Here is a 19,119-nt window from a genome sequence, read left to right as displayed (position 1 = left end):
ACCCTGACGGCATGCAAGCCGGCCCTGACGACGTGCAAACCGACCCTGACGGCGTGCAAACCGGCCCTGACGACGTGCAAACCGACCCTGACGGCGTGCAAACTGACCCTGACAAGTGCGCTACCGGCCCATGACTGGCCGGTTCCAGCTGACAAAGACCAGCTGCAAAGTTTCTTGGGACTGTGCACAGATTCGTCAAAGATTTTGCGACCATCGCTGCCCCACTGCACAGCATGATAAATGGGGGCAAAAGTTCATCTGGGACCAGAGTGGCCAGGGGGCATTCGAAATATTGAAGGCAGCACTGGCTACGTCTCTAGTCCTGGCGTACCCGAACCCTACCAAAGCATATATCCTCGGCACCGATGCCACCAGCTGTGGTATCGGCGGTGGTTTGCCAAAGGAAGTTGACGGAACAGGGTATGTTGTCGCATTGTGCAGAAGATCGTTAAGCTTCCCTGAGCGAAATTATTGCGTGACATGGCGAGAACTTTTGGCCATCGTCGATATTGTGCTGCATTTCCATCACTGCATCTACGGAGTGAAGTTCCTGAAAAGGACTGACCGTGCCTCCCTCAGCTGGCTTACAGATCTGAAAGATCCCGAGGGAGAGCTAGCCTGCTGGTTGGCAAGACTAGACCAATACCGCTTTAGATCAAGTACCGGCCTGGATCATCACACGCAAACGCCGACAGTATGAGAAGACGTCCATGTCAAAAGGACTGTGGTCATTGTGGCGGGCATACCATAGCCGCGGCAGAAGGGCGCTGCATGATGGCCTAGACACAGGTCGTCAACTGCACCAGTCCCAGAGCGCCGGACTCGGGAGATGTGTCAAACCAAATACTGCCATATCGGAGATGGAGTCATGGCGGCTGCCCAGAGCGTCGACAAATATTTCCAAACTTTCATTGCTACTTTGAAAAGGGAAAATGATAGGCCCGCTTGGAACGAAATCTCTCATACTGGTAGGGATGCGAAGCACTATTAGGCGCAGCAAAATCTCCTCAGGTTGAATGAGGGAATCCTTCAGCGATAACGGGAGTTAGTCGATGGACGTCATCAACGCTGGTTGACCATTGCGCCTCGGAGTCTTCGGCCTTGGGTGCCGAAACAGAGCCATGGTGCCATTACAAGTGGACATTTTGGCACGAAGAAAGCGGCACAAGGGCTCAAGCAGTGAATATACTGGACTGGTATGTGGCAAGACTTAGAGGAGTCGTGCAGAGCCTGTGAAGAAGAGTCCGACGGGATGGAGAAGAAGTTTAACTGGACACTGGGACAGCATCTGGCAAAATTCTGCGAAGGTCACCAGGACCCCTGGGACGGAAAACTTCCTCTGCTGATCATGCTGCACCCGTCGGCTGAATACGAACCGATGGGATATGCACCGGCCAAACTTCTGACCGGCTGGAAGCTGCGCCTGCCAATGCACCTGGCGACTGGCGTGCCCCCCGAAGACGACCAAAGCAAAGCATGGACAGAATACGCACGGCCCTTAAAGCACCGCTTTGTCAAGGTGCACCACCATGTGCAAGACAACCTTAGGATTGCCTCCAAACCAGTGAAGCTTAGGTGTGATACACAATCCTCTCAAGCAGTCTTGAGCTCGGTGGCAAAGTGTGGTTTTACAACCCGCGGAAAAAAACAGGTCATTGCTCAAAGCTCTCTTCAGGACTAGAGGGGACGTCTGTGGTTGACCGGCTATTAGACGTGGCGTGCCGTGTACAAAAGGAAGGAAGTTTGGCGCACAAGGTCGTCCACTTCAACCGACTATGAAAGATGCGAGAACCACCAATGTTTAGTTTGGCGGCGACTGGTCCCACAGGAGCAGTGGTAAAAAGGTGTCTTTTTTGTCCCAGACCAAATCTGGAATCGTATTGAATGTTGCCTAGAGTCAAAGCTTTCAGAGACCGCTGCAATACAACTCTAAGTGCGTTAAACCACAAAAAGAAAACCAAATTAAATGAAATGCGGCATAGCCCCCCAACATTTCTGTTTCGAGAGTTCATTTGCGCTAAACTGTCATTTACTGGCCATCAACGTCTCATGATCCCAAATATTTATAGCAAAACTCACGCAATATTGGTGCCAACGGTTGCAAACAACGCTTTTGAACACCCTCGGCAACTTCATTTAGCTTTTTACGCAATATGATGAGAATGAAAAGCGTTTTAGTTCACGCCTGTCTACTAGTCGGTACGCTAATTCAGATGCAACGGGGAATGTGAGAGACCTACACCAGCGATGTTCGGCCTCTTACCTCGAGGCCACTGTTCCCCTCAGCGGCAGACGACCCAGGATGAATCTTGACATGTGTCGCTCCAACGTACTTCGTTTATTTCTGCAGCTACAGCTAAGGTATCCGCAAACTACAATGCTCCTAGATCAGTACGGGTTTTTGCCTTAAAAACTTTCTTTTTTATCTATTACCTTAAATCAGCGACGATCAGCGAAGACCAGCTACGTTCTTCTAGCCGTTCAGCTCCTCATGACATGAACATAACCATCAGCGGACCATAGCCTTGCACTGAACCCAATGCACTATTGCGTGGCGAGCATTCGCGCCCATCTGTCCCTAATGGCACGGCGCTTTAAAACGCTGCATAGCAAACTGATCACATTCGCTGCAAGATGCTGCGGCCAGCTGCGATTCTTAAGACTAGTAAGAAGCCTAGTTATTTGGCATTTTATGCTGTTTAATATGTGAAGTGAATCTTGGCTGAAAAAATCCGTGAAAAGCACTGAACTGAGTGACATTGGAGAACCAGTGCGTCACCACTGATGTCACGTCAGCACTGATATAGTGTAATTTGTAGTATATTGTTGTCATTTGTTGAGCCCCGCTGTCACCACACCGCTGCGCTGGAGAGCCAGACGTACATGAAGGTCGAAAAACCACGGCCTCGGTCACTACCCTGCCGGCAGAGGCCTCAGTGGAAGGATCTTCGGGTAGTCTAGTGCCGTCGTGTGCGAAGGAGACCTCCTCACATACACTGCATGCCAGCCGCGCCCACGAGTGGCCGTTACGCGTGCGGTTTAGCAGTAGGTGCGGCGTCGCCATCTCCATCTCGGAATCTCGGGCGAAGGAATCGCCGATCAACATGTGTATGCGCCCGACGGCGGGGCGGGCGCGGCGGATCTCTGTGCCGAGCCGATCCTCTAGATCAGTTTTGAAGATTTGAAGATTTGAAGACGTTTTGAAGATTTTGCTTTGTATACTTCTTCTATTTCAAGGTGTTCAGGGCACCACCATGCATCTTTGTGCATTGTGTGTTTTTCTTTGCATCGGTTTGCCGTGCCTGTTTCGAGCGCTGCATTTGTCTGCCTTTGCTTCCATCTGGGGGCAGGTGTCTGCCGGATGTGGAGCTATCTCGCCATGGATGGTACCCAAGGCGAGCCAGCGGCGGCGGGAGGCGAGCTCTCGAAGGCCCTCCGGGACTCTGATCTAGAGGATCGTTTCGGCACAAAGATCCGTTGCCCCCGGGCCGCCGTCGAGAGCACACACCTGTTGATCGGCGGTTCCATCGCCCGAGATTCCGAGATGGAGATGGTGACGCCGCACCTACTGCTAAACCACACGCGTAACGGCCACTCGTGGGCGCGGCTGGCATGCAGTGTATGTGAGGAGGTTCGCATGTGGCAGCTGGCGGCATCAGCGTACGACATCCCGCTGGGTGGAGTCATCATTTGGATGTCGGGACATTGTGTTCATTCACAGCATGGAGCTCGTATCCCGTTTAATCTGGACGGGATGGATCGAGATGCGCCAAAAGTGGTGGTGGCGCTCCGCATCGTCGCTGATGACGTCATCCCGTTGGCCCCACTTCCAGGATACCGCTATGACGTAACCCTGGCCTGGGAGCGGTGGTCCTCTTTTCACGCCGAGAGGCGGCTAACGTGGTGTACCCAAAGGGAGGCGATGCTCGTCCCTTTGGGCAGGGTGCTCACCATAACGTGCGGAAGACGAAATGTCATCACGCTGTCATCTGCGTGTGGTAAAAGACTGGTGGCGTCCATCTTTCCGTGGCCGGAACTGAAAACGTTATACGCAAGGTACCCCTGTGGTTAACAGTCCATGAACATGTCTAGAATGTTTTGTTTTTCGAGGCGGAAAACTCACTGGGGAGAGGGAAAACGTTATACCGTAGCGCTGTGCGGTGCCCACGTGCACTTTTGTAGGCGACGTGCCCGCGCCATGCACTGCACATCGCACCGCTGGTCACGGCCGCGCCCCGCTCACCGGCGCTGTGGGCTAGTCCAGGTCACGTGGCCTCGGCCTCTGGCCCAATCAGCGACGGCCCTCGGAGGGCCGAGCCGAGGTCAGGCAGGGGGCGCAGACGAGAGCACAGTCAGCTCCCAGCTCTCGGCTGACAAGACAAGCATTATCTATGTCCCCCGTCCTCCCTTTGAGCCGCTGGAGACGGCGAAAGGATTTGTGGCCTACCTTACCTATGGCTGACGGCTTGGGGCACTCCCCGCTGGCCGTAATCTTGTCCTCTTACCTAGACCCACTGGAAGCTCAGTGGTAATGAGCCCCGCTGCTGCCCCCTGGAGATGTTGTGTACATAGAATAACGATGTGCATGCAGTATAGCAGTACGCTTGGAGCAAGTGACTTAGAACGGTCACCAGAATGACACGAAGTGAGTTGGAGCGATGTCTGGCATAACACATGACTTTGATTTCTTCGCCATGGCGTTAACCACGGCGGCTCTTTTCAAGGCGCACTTTGGCTTTAGGAATGAAAGTATTAAGTGATGCACCGGTCAAAGCTTTGACCATTGCACTGCTCGATAACAAGCCCTTGCCGCCCGCTAGGCCAATCACAGACGTTCACAATCACAGAGCTCAAACGCTGTTCCCAGAGTGAATGGCAGAAGAAGTTCCCGTGGTTTCTCTACAGTGCTGAAGAGGACTCCGTTCGCTGTGAGAAGTATCATGAAACTCTCAAAGCCGGTCTTGTAGCATCTACGAAGAGGCTGGGTGAAGAGTTCGTGACCTCCGGTTTCAGAAATTAGAGACAGGCGTTGAGAAAGTTCGAGACCAACAGAAGCAGCGCGGATCAGTTAGCCATGTTTCAGTTGACTGCCAGGACGACGTTGGACCGGGCGGCTCCAGATGGCGATCAGGTGCAGCGAGTTACAGCTCAACTCAACACGGAAGCTCAAAGTGCTTTTATGCTATCTGATATGCTAAATGCTATCTGACGTTGTTGAAGTCATAGCCGTCCAAGGGCTTTCATTCCTCGAAAAGATGAGCCCATCGGAAACTCTTGATGAATGCTGAGCTGGTGTCCAATTACTGCAGTTCCATTAGATGGGCAGAGAGAAGGGCAGCCAACACTTTTTGACGTCGCACCAGATTCAGGGTGAGGCTCTGAAAATTATGTCGATGCGCGTGCACAGGAAACTCCATTCAGAGATCGCGGTAGCTGGCGTGTGCGCAGTCATGATGGACGAGACGGCCGACTTCACAGGCGAAGACCAGACCTCCGTGCGCTTCCGATTTGTGGACAAAAACTTTACTTTAAAGCCCACAAAGTATTTACCCGACCTGCACGAGGTACCCAGCACGACAGCAGAGGTCCTGTTGAAAATCATCCTGGGCGCCACCTAACGGTGCGGCTTGCATCTGCATGAACTGAGAGGCCAGTGCTACGATGGAACGGCGAACAGGGTCGGATGGTACACAGGTGAATTAACGAGCGCGTCAGCTGTAGCCCGAGGAATAAAAAACAGCTTACCGCAGTATGGCATTTGTCAAGCACTGTAAAACACTGATGACAGCAGATGTCATCGTGCTTGGCTACCAGAATCCACTGGCTATCATGCCAGATATACGACAATGGACTGACATGAAGCCGGGCGAGAACATCTATCAAGATACGCAGCTTTACATGCACCACCTGTGTCGCGCGATTGCAGCTGTTGTCAATTCGTTTGTTTTGGTAATGATGATGATGCACACTGAAGTGCTGTCTAGTTCAATTTTCTGGTATTTTGTCTTGTCAGTTAAGAGTCTCACACTGAATCTGGGCGACTGAAAAAGTGTTTGCAGCACTTCTCTCTGCCCATCCAGATTTTAACGGAGCTGCAGTAATTATCAAGTTCAGCATCTTCAGTAGTTTTCGACGAGCTCATTTCCTCGAAAAAATGAAAGCCCTTGGACGGCTATGGCTTCAACAACGTCAAAAATAGCATTTTGAGCTTCCGTGTTGAGTTGAGCTGTAACTCGCTGCACCTGATCGCCATCTGGAGCCGCCCGGTCCAACGTCGTCCTGGCAGTCAGCTGAGACATGGCTAACTGATACGCGCTGCTCCCGTCGTCGGTCTCGAACTTTGTCAGCGCCTTTCTCTAATTTCTAAAGCCAGAGGTCACGAACACTTCATCCCGCCTCGTCTGAATTGCCCCAGGGGTCTCCAAAAGGTGCACCAGGCCTCCTGGCACCTGGGGTCCGTCCGAAGGGGCTGTGGTTTTTACCGTGGCCTACAGCCAGCTCTTCGGTCCCTCCAACCGGACCCGTGACCGTTGGTCACAAGCGGCCCGAAGGCCTCTTTGGGACATAAGGAGCAGGCACGTAAACCCTGTACCCCTGCCTGTGTCTGTGCTTCCTCCCTCCCCCCCCCCCCTCCCTCCTGCCTACAGCCCTGAACATGACGCAGCTTCTCCTTCCTCTCTGGTGTCCACGGCGCGGTTGTCCCCCCCCCCCCCCGCCCGCTCTTGGATCCGAGCTGGGGTGCTCCTTCCCCCAGATCGAAGTTCCTAGATACTTTCCTGTAGACCAGTAGCGCAGGCAGAAGTGTTCACAGGGGGCACGTTGCCTTAGGTTCCAAGGGACCCGAAGGGTCCCTCGTGATCTACGATTAAAGACCCCATTTGAGGCCCTGAAGGACCCAAAAGGCCGGCCGGAGGTCGTATTTAAGAGCCCCAGTCCGCAGGGTCGGGCACTCCAATGCCAGTCAGAGGGCCCTGCGCGCTGATCAGGGGCTCCTGAGTCGATAAGGGCCTATATGTTGGTAAGACACCACCAGAGACGCACAGTCGCCTCCGTGGCGGCATGGGACTGAGGGCCCATTTCCCAAGCAGAGACAAAGCCGGAGCCAGTGATTCGTGCTGATCCAGACCCCACATCCATTAACGGAGGCCCTGTGTTGGTAAGGGACCCGGGCAGGCCAAACGCAGTGTTCGAGGAGGCCCGAAGAGCTTGGAAGGTCCGCTCGGTCCGACGATCAAGAGCCCGATTGGAGGGTCCAAGGGCACAAAGGGCCGGTCGATGTCTCATTCAGGGCCCCTTCCTGCCCCTTCCTGCCCCTTCCTGCCCCTTCCTGCCCATTCAGGGCCCCTTCCTGTGGGAGCGGGCCTTCACATGGCAGCCGTTTACGCCGATCGGGAACTCCCTGATCTATATGGGTCTATATGCCGGTCAGGTACCGCCAGTATCGCACAGTCGGCTCCGTGTCGGTATGGGCCTAAGGACCCGCTTCTGAAGCAGCTGCGAAGCAGGGGCCAATGGTTCACACTGGTCGGGGCTCCTGCATCTGCCAAGGGTTCACAGGGCCTAACAGAGGTTCCCGTGCTCGCAAGGGCCCCCGAACCGACTAAGGGCAGTGTTTGATGAGGCCGGAAGAGGGGTCCGGGCGGCCTGACGGAACCGACTATCAAAGGCCCGGTTTAAGGGCATGGGGGCCGAGGGACTGGCTGCAGGTCACAGAAAGGTGGGGCTGAGTCAACATGGGTTTCTAAGCCGGCCAGAGACCACGAGCACCAAACAATTGGCTTCCCTGCCAGTCTGAACTCTGAGGGCCCATTTCCCATGCATGAGCAAGGACGGGGGCCACGATCTCCGTTGGTCCGTGTCACTGAAAAAGTTGTTCGGGCCCCTGTGTCAGTCAGGGGCCCACAATGCATACCAGAGCGTCATATGTCGGCTAGTGGCCCAAAGTCGGTCACGGGCTTGTTTGAGTAGGTCCAGAGAAGGGGCGAAGGGCACCTCAGGGCCAAAGACCAAGGGCCCGATTGGACTTATCCACCCGTAGTGCCGTGACCTGACATGCCAGTCAGAGGACTTCTGTTAGGGCTCTCTTGTTAGGGCTTTCCATCCCCATTATGTAGAGCCTTAACACGGGACCAAGCAGCAGGCTCCAAGTCCGTTTGAGCCCTTGAGACCCATTTCTCAAGCAGAAACGAGGCCGGGGTACGCGATTGCAATGTTATGGGTCCCTGAAAAAAACAATGGGAGTCTCAAGTGTCGTTCGGGAATCACAGTGTCTAGCAGGGATCTGTGACGGTAAGTGGCCCCGAGTCGGTCAGGGAAGGTGTTGATGGCGCCCGAAGAAGGGCCGAAGGACTTTATGAGACCAAATATCGATTGGAGGGCTGAGGGGCTTAAAGGGCTGGCTGTAGGTCACATTAAGGATCCCACCCTTAGGGCCGTGATCTCAAATGTCAGCTGGAGGACCTCTTGCATCAAGGGGGAACTCCTGAGACAGAGCGTTCCTCTATTTCGGACTGAGATCCCAACACCGAACAGTCGGCTCAGCGTCGGTCTGAGCTCTGGGGGCCCATTTCCCAAGCGGGAACACGACCGGGCGCACAATTTGCACTGGTCGGGGCAGCTGCAACAGTGCGCGGTTCCTGTACTTTTCAATGGCCCTCAGTGCCTAACAGGGTATTTCGTCAACAAGGGGCCTCGAGTCGGTTAGGGAACATTTGCTCAGCGGGACGGGGAGGGGAGCCCAAATGACAGAGAGCCTTTTGCATTGGTCGGGGCCGTCTGACAATGACAGGAAAAATGAGCAAATCTGCTGATTGCCCACATTCAGGCAATGGAAGTGTCCTGTGCTAGCCCGGTGCTCCAGTACCGAACGATGGGTCCTGTAACCCAATGCGAGCGTGGGCCCGTTAAGCCGAACTGGGGTCCATGTGTCAGTTATTGGACCACCTGCGGCGATTAGGGATATTTTTGCGTCGATGAGGACAACGGCGCCAATCCGTGATCATCTGCGCGGATCAGAAGTCCTCCCCACTGAGGAGGGGACCAGTGTGATGCAATGCATCCTCCAAGGGTCTCCGAATCGCCAAAGGGGATCATACCCAGTGTCACCAGAATGGCACCAGGAGGACACGCCGTGGTGGGACGAAATGGCCGCTAGGCCCTTGATGGGAACAAAAATGTGCCCCCTAGTGTCTTCTCAAGGAGGCTCCTTATCCGGAAAAACACGGGGTCTCATGAGTGTTGAATAAGTGGGGTTGAAGTGAGTTCAAAAACGAATCCCATGTTTGCCTGCAAACTTGTACTTCTTCCTATTTTACCTTAACCGTTATTCGTTCTGTACCTTTAACAGTAAACAAGCGTCCAGTTTCTACCTTTTTTCTCCCTGGAGGTTCTACTTCTACCCCTCCTAGTTCCACCAATAAATTCCAGCCAGCATCACTTCGTGCTGTTGTTAATGCCAATCCGTTTTAAACATCAATCTAAAAATCGTATCGGTGAAATATCCCACGCAGAATATCTTGAGAGATACCATTTGATGTCCTTCAACGTTTAGAGGTACTTCTTTCAGATTCTTTATCATGTTGTCCACCCGTTGGCCACAGCTTAGTGTTAGCCACAGGCGCCGACGCTGCGTAGCTTAAGGAGACTGCAACGCGTGGCGTCGAGGCTTTCGTTACTAGCATTTGCGAGTGTGCATTTTCAAGGTCACGTACCTACATAATTTGTAGCACTAATGAACTCTGATTGAATTTCAAACGTTTCCAGCCAAACATAGCTTAGCCAAGTTCCCACAAATTCTTGACCCATTTCGATCTACATTAAACATTCGCGAAGTCCTAAATATCTCTGTAGAGCTAAGATGCAAATTTTGACTGAGCTTCTGAGATCTATCGGTTTAGAAAGAGACTCCTGGACGGATGCGCAGGCAAGGGTAAGAGGGGCACGTGCCCGTCTTGTACTTCTGCGATCTTTTTCGTTCGATTTAGAAGATCGAAAATCTAATCTTATTCGACCTGCGAAGACGGGCTCTCAAATAACGGTCAGAGGACCCTTTGCGCCGATTGGAGATCCCTGAGTCGATGTTGGCCTCTTCGTCGGTCAGGCACCACCGGACCGCACAGTCGGCTCCGTGTTAGTATGGGTCTGAGGGCCCACTTTGCAATCAGCTATCAAGCCGCGGCCAATGATTTACACTGGTCGGAGGCCTTGTATCTGTCAGGGCCCACAGCGCCTAACAGAAGTTCATGTGCTCGCAAGGGCCCCGAGCCGACCAAGCAAAGTGTTCGATGAGGCCCAAAGAAGGGCCGGGTAACACACCGGAACCGACGATCAAAGGCCCGTTGGAGCGGGTAAGGCCCCGAAGGACTGGCTGTAGGTCACATGAAGAAGCGTGGTGGCAACCCGTGGGTTCATGGTCAATAAACAAAGTCCAGAGAAGATGGTTTTGTGTGATAGTTTTTCTCATATCTTTTTATAATTTTCCACCTAGAAACGCCGGTTGGGGAAGAATTAGCATTGAGGGGGCCCAACCCATCATAGATATTGATATATTGGATTGGTACTCCTGCATTATACATGACAAACATCACAGATAACCTTAGATTTGCATGATACTTCCATGCAAAGGGCAATTTTGGCTTGCTCATTGAATTTCTACCATGTTTTGGATGTTGATAATGAATGGGAGAGAGAAAGAGGGGGAAAGAGAGAGCGAGAGAGGAGGGAGAGGGAGAGAGAGAGAGAGGGAGAGAGAGGGAGGGACGGTTTATTGGGAAAAGCATGGCTTCGAGTATCAACTCATATAGCACATTAACGCAATATCCCCTGACGAACATAAGTATGTACCGATCAACGCAGTGAATATTATTTGCCTACAAGACCCTCCGAAGTAGGATACTACCTAGATGATAATATATCCGTGCCAATGAGAGTAGTTATATGCAGAACACTTGATTTGCGTAGTCCCATACCACAGCAAAACGTTGGGAGTGTGCTTGCGCCCGGGCATTTTTGCCGGAGATCGTCACTCGCTGCCTCGGAAGCAGATCTCTATGCATGGGAGACGCGTGCATTTGTTTTCCTAGCCTTAGGTATAGTTTTTCTCTCTCCTGTCAGCGAGGGTTTTCATGCCCAAGCGTTGCAAGATATGAGAGTACTTTTCGTACCGCCGAAGATAATTTTTAAGGGTCATTTTTTGCACTTTCTCAAGATGTTGCGCCTGCTTGGCAGTGAGCGCCGCGTAAAAAAACCGGTGCATAATATTCTAGCAGTGGTCGGATGTAAGTAACATACACACAAGATGTTGCTCCTGCGGTGGATGGTACTTCTTCATTATGTAGAGCATATATAGAGCTTTCGATGCTTTGGTTGCATAGTTTTTCCATGCCACATTTTTTAACGTGTCATTCTTTTATAGCAGCTAATACTTCCATTGTCTGAAATGTAGATTCTTACACCAACATATATGACATAAATAAAAAAGGATGGCAGCCAACGACGATAACCCTACAACCGGTGATTCGCTGGATTTTGTAACACGGACTGGTGTGGGGCATTCCCTGACGTTTGAAAACTAAGAGAGGTAAGGTCTCGCAAGAAAACAAACAGAGAACTGTCTTTAACGAGATCTTGTGATTGGTGAGAAATCCCCTGTTGTTAATTAACCCCACAAAACCAAGTCGAAGGTCACATTTTTTAAAAACCAAACACCAGCTTAGCATGTTCATATATGCGAAACTACACGGCGTAGCGACATGAAACATAAAGAGGCGTGTCCCTTGTTTAAATATGAGTACAATGGCATGTAGTTTTATCTGTTCGGAGCCTATAGTTATGATGTAGGGCTTTGTTCATGTAACAACGTCAACTCTCCGCATGCGGTCCGCAGAATCGTCGCTTGCCGCCCGCCGCACCTGTCCGCCTTGGGTCATCTTGCAATGCTCGGAAAAGCATCGCTTCTCTGAAACCAGAGCTGCTTGGGATCATAATTCTTAAGTGTCCACATGCGTGCAGTGGATGCCCCAAAGGCTTACCAAAGTGAGCGAGACTGCACCATATGCCGCTTGGTATCCTCAGAAAACCGTAGAGGGGAGGGGGGGACATCGCGTCGCCCACCCTCCCTCCTCCTGCCAGGGCGAGTAACTTGTTCAGAAAGAGCTATCCGCCTGATAAGAGGTTATTGGCAAATTTCGATGCAGTTGTTGGGGCATGGCAAGAGGCACCCACCAGTCAAAACATGCCGCGCCGGGCTTGGGGCATGCCTAAGGTATGGTGGATAGCTTGATGACGATTGAGATGGACCCGAAGCGCACAAGTGATTTTCATAAGAGGCTGGCTTCGTAGAGCCCCCCCCCCCCTCCCCTCCCCCTATTTGATGTCATTCCCAGTGCCGCTTTCCACTGATTCGAAATCTGTCATGCATTCTGCTGCCCTGGCTGTCGAGGTCCTCCGTTTTTGTTTGTTTTTGCGGTCGAGGAAAGCAAATCCATCTGTAGATCGAGTTTGAACGTGAGGCCCCGGCAAGTCCCGAAGGTGGAAGATAACTACTCTTGCGACTGGGCTATCTCAATAGTCTAGGGCACGTGCGCCTGCTTTCCAAACAGCAGCAGTTTTCCTGACATTTGTTGAGGAACAGTGTATGATTGAACGTTTCGGTTGTGTGCGTGATATTAAAAGTTGCAGTGATGAAAGAGACTTCAGTGATAGGATGATTACTGATGGCGCTTCTGAGCATGGAATTAACAGCCATTCTTTCATATCATATTGCATTATACCACTGGAGACAATTTTTCGTCCAGAAATTTTGTCGACGACCAAAAGTATACTTTTACCACCCCTGGGCCTCCGGATCGGTGAGGAATTGCCGCCCCGTGCGGCCGAAACGACGGCCGGAAGGCACACTGCGGTGGGACAGAAAAGCCCCTCAGCTCTTGACCGGGAACAATGTGTCCCGTAGTGCTGCACTCAAGGGAACCCGTTTACTGGAAAGAAATAAGAGACCTCATTAAGTGTTGAATGTAGTGGGTCGAAGTGAGTTCAAAGCTCAAAACCCCTAGGCCATCCTATGTTTGGCTGAGAGTGTTCATTCTTTTGCAGAATCGACTAATGGAACAAATAGTATCGAAAGGTTTGAGCCTGAGCGCTGGGTGCCGAAAGTGTAGTAGTTAACGCACCCGTGTTAACCACTGCGCGTTCAGGAAACTACATGCAAGGGGTTCGATTCCCCGCGCTGCCCGCCCTTCCCGTCAGGGTGACAGGAAGTCATGCCATATAGCTCCAGCAGCTGAGTGGCCATGAAGCCCCAATGACCCGCCCGTAATCTCGGGGAGCAAGAATAGCGATGACCTGGGTCGTAGTTTTCGTAAAACCGAATAGCGTTGGCCACTGCAAGTAACGTCAGGTGGCGGGTGCCATGCGCGCAACAGCGGCCATCGGAAAATCACGTGTCTGAATGTCTTTCAACATGAATTCGTACAGTTGAAAAGATTACATTGGGCGAATCTTTTTTTAAACTTTGAGTTTGTTTCCCTGACAGATTAATAGTTACAACACGAAAAAAGACCTTTTACGTCCATTCTTCCAGCTCCACCACGAGATACGAGTCTCGCGGTGCTGCGGTCTTACAGCACTTCGAGGTGCTGTAAAGACTAATACTTTATCGTCATTATCTAAAAACCCACGGTTCATATGAACGCTCGGGATGCCTCTGAATGTACGATTTCCTTTCCAAAAGTGCTCAAACGCACTTCTTTCAAGTGCGTTATCATTTTCGTCCACCTATTGGCCACGGCTTAGTGTTCGCCTCGGGACCGACGCTGCGCGGCCTAAGGCGACTGCAACGCCTGGCCTCGAAATTTTTGGCCCTAAGATATGCGAGCGTGGACGGTTAAAACCACGCGACATAATTTGTACTACTAACCGATTCTGACTGAATGTTCAACATACCCAGACAAACATGGCTTTACCATATTGATCCAAACTGTTGACCTATTTTGGTCTTCAGTCTACATTTACGTAATCCTTGATAGCTCAGAACAACCCGGATAAAAGTTCTGACAAAGTGTCTGAGTTCTATCGGCTTCAAAAGGGTAAACTAGACCACTGTAAATAAAGAGCACCAGACATGTTTTCATGCAGCCATTTAACCCATGATTGTTTCAGCTCATTTACTATAAACTTTAGACAGAAGTTATTTCACGGTAGCGTCTCTTCTATATTCAAGCTTTAGAAGGGAAAATTTTGTAATATACACACACACAGACACACACACACACACACACACACACACACACACAGACACACACACATATATATATATATATATATATATATATATATATATATACGCGCGTGCGTGCGCGTGCGCGTGCGTGCGTGGGCATTGGCGTGTATTGTAAGTGTTTGAAAGAAAAGCATACCATCATAAACGAATGGCCCATATCCGGTGACTTGTTTTTAGGGCGGCCTTTTAATATCAGGGGCTCTTTGTCATCCCTGTGCATCCTTGCCAAGGCTCTGGCTCCTCCCCAGGCCCTGGATCATTGTTGGAGAGCACTGACGATTTATTCCATGTATTCGTTCAGCGAATGATGGCTTCAGTTTATTGGCCATAAAAATCAGTCAGATTTTTTTTCACGGTAGCTTCTGGCTTCTATTCCAGTTATTGAAGGAAAGTGAACAATACCAATGAAAAGTATGTCCTCATTATTAAATGGGTCATAACTGGCGATTTTTAGGTGGGCCTTTTCACTATAAGGGGACCCTTTGTCGGCCCTACGCCCCCCCCCCCCCCCTCCCAACTTGCCAGGGCTCTGCCCGCGCAACTGCTGCAGATGCTCACATTTGAGATTGCATGAAGTTCCAACGTTAAAAGTCGGTAGTCAGTCTCAGCATGAAAGATGAGTCATTGTTAACCCGCAGTTGTAGTTGCTCTGTGTTGTTAATATCAATTAATTGTGCATTTGGTCCTTAAGGGGTCACAGAATGCCACGTCTCCATTACTTGTGTGCTAAGACCGATCGTTTAAAACATATGCAGAGGATGGTAATACAATTCAGCTGCGGCGTTCATGTCTAGCATTCGCCAGCTGCTGCACCAGTATTGTCTACGAATTATCTGTGCTCTGTATGCGTTGTGGTGTGATGCGTGGTGTCACTTATGGTGTGCGTTGCTTTTGAGGTCGCGGGCATGTGGCTATTGCTGTTGAACGTTTGTGATATACGGTTATGATGTTGGAGAGGGGGAGGGTGTTGCCGTGGCATACTTTCAGAGACTCTGCTGCTTCACGCTATCTTTATGCAAGCAAAAGTTGTAGCTGCTCAGGGATGATCAAATAGGTCCACACATAGGTATTTCACAGTTTTTATGTAGAACATAAAAGACTGGCTGAGAACCTGTGAACTTCTGAAGACAGCATTTGGACAAGCTAGAGGCAGTTACTGTTTTCTGTGAGTTTCTAAGCTTTTTGTTATTGGTGTGACCTAACAGTATGATTGTAGGTTGTAGGATACAGAAGCTGTTAATGAGTAGATGTGTGTAGTTGTGTGCTTATGGAGCTTGAAGCTCCCCATTAAATGCATACTTGTCTCCTGTAGCTTGTAGTGTATGGTGGTGGAGGTGCATGCAGCTCTGCATGTTTCTTTCATGGGAGTTACATGAGAGGGCTGAGATTCTGATTTTGTCAGTTTAGCTCATTGGATATTCATTATACTTATTGTGTACATGATATGGACATTTATTAATGCCATGGCCTTAAAAGAATTGTGTATCTCAATGTAACTGGAAGGAATCCTGCAGTGTACAAATCTATTCCAGCTGTCCCTCTGAAGGTTATGGTGAAGTCTCTTCCAATTGCAGGATTAGATTCTGATCCTAATCCTCATTTCATGTAACTGCCAAGCCTAATTTCATGGAATTTATGACATGGTTGCTTTCTTATTATGCTTTCTTATTTCATTGTATCTGGTCTCCTGCTATCATCTCAAATATAGCTATTATGCATTACCATTAACAAGATTTTGCCTGGCCAATGTGTTTTGTGAGCAATGAACTATGTTCTAACTCAGCAAAAGTTGATGACCCAAAAAGTATTAATAAATGAATGCTTCAACAAAGTAAAGGCCTGAACATGTGAGTGGAGAATTAGTTGAGATAGTGAGCCTCTGTATGAAATTACATACTTAGTAATGCATATATATGTACATATATATATATATAAATGTATATATAAGGATAGGAGAGTTCTAGATAAGCTAATTTTGAAGATAGAATGCAGCTGACAATGCTTTTGGTAGAAGTCTTAAGTTCAAGCCATTTCTTAACATATAGCAAAGGTTTATGTCATTGTTAGAACTGGGCAATGGCTACTATGATCTTTGACAAATAAAATTAGTGCAGTGAAAAATTATACATTAATAAAAGTAGTAAATTCAAATTGGATGTGGAAAATTGCATGTCAAATGCATGTCAGCACAGAACACCCATCACGTCATCTGAGATTAAAAGGTTGAAGGGCTGAGGGCTATTGTCACATTGGTATATGTGGCTATATCAAACCCTGAACCAGCCATGTCATTGGGGAAAGCAGCATTACAGGGGCCTTCAAAAGCTGTGAGTTAAGTATCATCAGGGCTTAAATTGTACATCCAGTGAATGGTCAGAGCTGGTCACAAAGGTAGATGTAAGACTTAGTTCACATTGAAAGGGTGACCAGAACAATGCTTATGTTGGTCAGGAGTGATATCAAGAAGATATGCAAGTATACAAAGCGGCTCTGAAGTGATAACAGACACTTCTGGTGATGTTCTTGACAACATTGTGGATGTTTGGTCTTTGTAGGTGTAAGGTCAGTACATTGTAAGCATTGCCAGAACCATTTCAAAAGCCTGATTAGTGATGCTGTTCTCTACCAGTAATCAGTTTATCAAAGCAAATGTGCAATATTGCATAACCTATTAATGTGCACTCTCATTATCTTGGTGTTGTCATACCACTGGATCACAATTCAATGACGGGTCAGAGTACAGGGTGCCAGGAACCCAGCTTTGTACTTGCCGTTCACCTGATCCAGATCCCAACACTTGACCTCAACTCAGTTATGCTAGGTCACTGGAACAAGTTATACGCAATGCTGTTTGCTATGTATATTTTGAATATACTGGCTCATGTGGTGTGCACCATGTTTTGCCACTTTTTAATTTCCTTCCAGTTTTTTTAGAGAACTTAAGCTTGTGGGGGCCATTTAGTGGTACACAATTGCGGAGATTTGGTTATGTGATTGCAGGTATTTGTATGCACGGCGCGTAAGAAGCGGAAATGCAGCCTCCATCCTATTTTAAGCTAGACCTGAACGTGCGAATCCGGGTACAGCGAGGCGCGCGTCGACATAAATCGTCGCGACTTGCACATGAGAGTGACTGTTCATGCAGCATATCACAGCTCAAGCCAGATCCAGAGGCCAAGCTGCCCTGTTCTGAAGGTGGAAATCGCGGCCCCAGTTTCCATTTTTATGTTCACTTCCGTGTACTTGTCACGCGTTTGCCTCTGATTGCCCACTGCTGTGTCTGGAAGTTAAGTGCGATGTGCGGTGCTGACCTTTCACCCGTCTTGCAGGCTATGTCCGGAAAGCTGCCTTACGTTGGCACAACGGCTGGCGGCGCCGACCGCAAACTGGGTCGCGCGGCGCTGCCGGTGACTGGCACCACCTCGGCGGCGGTGGCCGCCAGCCCCAGTGGCGCCGGCTCCAACAACGAGCTGGCGTCGCTGTTTGAGTGTCCGGTGTGCTACGACTACGTGCTGCCACCGATCCTGCAGTGTCAGAGCGGCCACCTGGTGTGCTCGTCATCCGCTCCAAGCTCACCTGCTGTCCGACCTGCCGCGGCACGCTCGGTGAGCAGCCACGCGGCTACCCGCGGCCGCCGCCGCGCTGGCGGGCTCGCTGACGTTCCGGGCGGCGCCGCCCCCGCGCCATCATCAGCGACGGTGCTCCTTCGTGTAAACTGTGGTATATGAATGCCTGAAATGCCTGGCGGTCAGTGTCTCGTTCAGAGGCGCACTGCTATCCCCGCGCCACTCACGACTGTCGCGCCGCGTGGTGGTCGACGCCTCCTCCGTTGCTCATGGGTACCTGACTGGAGTCCTGCGTCGCCGTGCACCTCCCCACCGCCTCCAAAGTCGCCACTGTCCCGCAGGCAACATCCGCAACCTGGCGATGGAGAAGGTGGCGACGACGGTGATGTTTCCCTGCAAGTACGTGTCGTCGGGCTGTTCGGTGCTGCTGCTGCACACAGAGAAGGCCGAGCACGAGGAGACGTGCGAGTGCCGCCCGTACCAATGTCCGTGCCCCGGCGCCAGCTGCAAGTGGCAGGGCAGTCTGGACCAGGTGATGAACCACCTGACCATGGCGCACAAGAGCATCACCACTCTGCAGGGTGAGTTTCGCCGCAGAGCGCTGGCCGGCTCGGTGTGTTCCCGCGTCAGCCGTGCGGTTCTCCTGGTCGCATTGATCGCAGATCTATCGCCGGGAAACACGAGCGCGGCGGGGAGGGCAAGAACGACATTATCAGCGGCGCGGATCGTCGCTGCTCGCGGCAGCGGTTAATTATCGGCGCAAGCCTGTCGCGTGGGGGCAGGTCTTGCAATCTATTGTGTATCGCTATCTGTTACCAAGCGAAGGTGTCTGGCCTCCGGCTGCTGGTTCCTGCTGCCGGATCCTGGTGGCTTTCTTTCTGCCGCTAGGTCATGGGTCCGTGCTTGAACGCGCGCTGAGGCTCGGGCATTTGAAGTGTGCTTTGTGCATACACTCTGTTGGGTGTTGCCAGGCGTTCGGCGTCTCGTCATGCTCTTCTGCCGTTCATCGAAGCCCATGCCGGATTGGTAAAGCTGTGGGCCGAACTCCACAGCATGCCGCGCGCAGGTCAGGGCCGGCTTAACCTGGTCCGGCGCGGCATCCAGTTCTTTGTTGCCCTATCGTACTCAAAATGCTCGGGGTGTCGGCTCAAAACACCTCGTTCTGTTCGTGTCAGACAAGCTTGTATTTGTTATTGTTTTACCCTATATTCGTTTTAGTTTTTGAGTGGTTATGTAGCACGATCACTTCATTGCGTGTTGATCGTTATCGCGCTG

General features: G+C 50.8%; 1 protein-coding gene across 1 annotated transcript in view; it reads left to right on the top strand.

Moving 5' to 3' along the window:
- Positions 1-15,266: 15,266 nt before the first annotated feature.
- LOC119098015 (E3 ubiquitin-protein ligase SIAH1A-like) overlaps positions 15,267-19,119 on the top strand; it is a 6,071-nt gene continuing 2,218 nt past the window's right edge. Inside the window, 4 exon segments of the mRNA XM_037220947.1 lie at positions 15,267-15,443; positions 17,608-17,839; positions 17,842-17,883; positions 18,186-18,425. Of these exon segments, the coding sequence (XP_037076842.1) occupies positions 17,611-17,839; positions 17,842-17,883; positions 18,186-18,425 (511 nt within the window). The 5' untranslated portion in view covers positions 15,267-15,443; positions 17,608-17,610.

This window comes from Pollicipes pollicipes, unplaced genomic scaffold, assembly GCF_011947565.3.
Source record: "Pollicipes pollicipes isolate AB1234 unplaced genomic scaffold, Ppol_2.1 Scaffold_4740;HRSCAF=5597_pilon_pilon_pilon, whole genome shotgun sequence".
Taxonomy (NCBI): Eukaryota; Metazoa; Arthropoda; class Thecostraca; order Pollicipedomorpha; family Pollicipedidae; genus Pollicipes; species Pollicipes pollicipes.
Note: the sequence above shows the minus strand (reverse complement) of the source record. Positions and strands in the feature narration are given on the sequence as shown.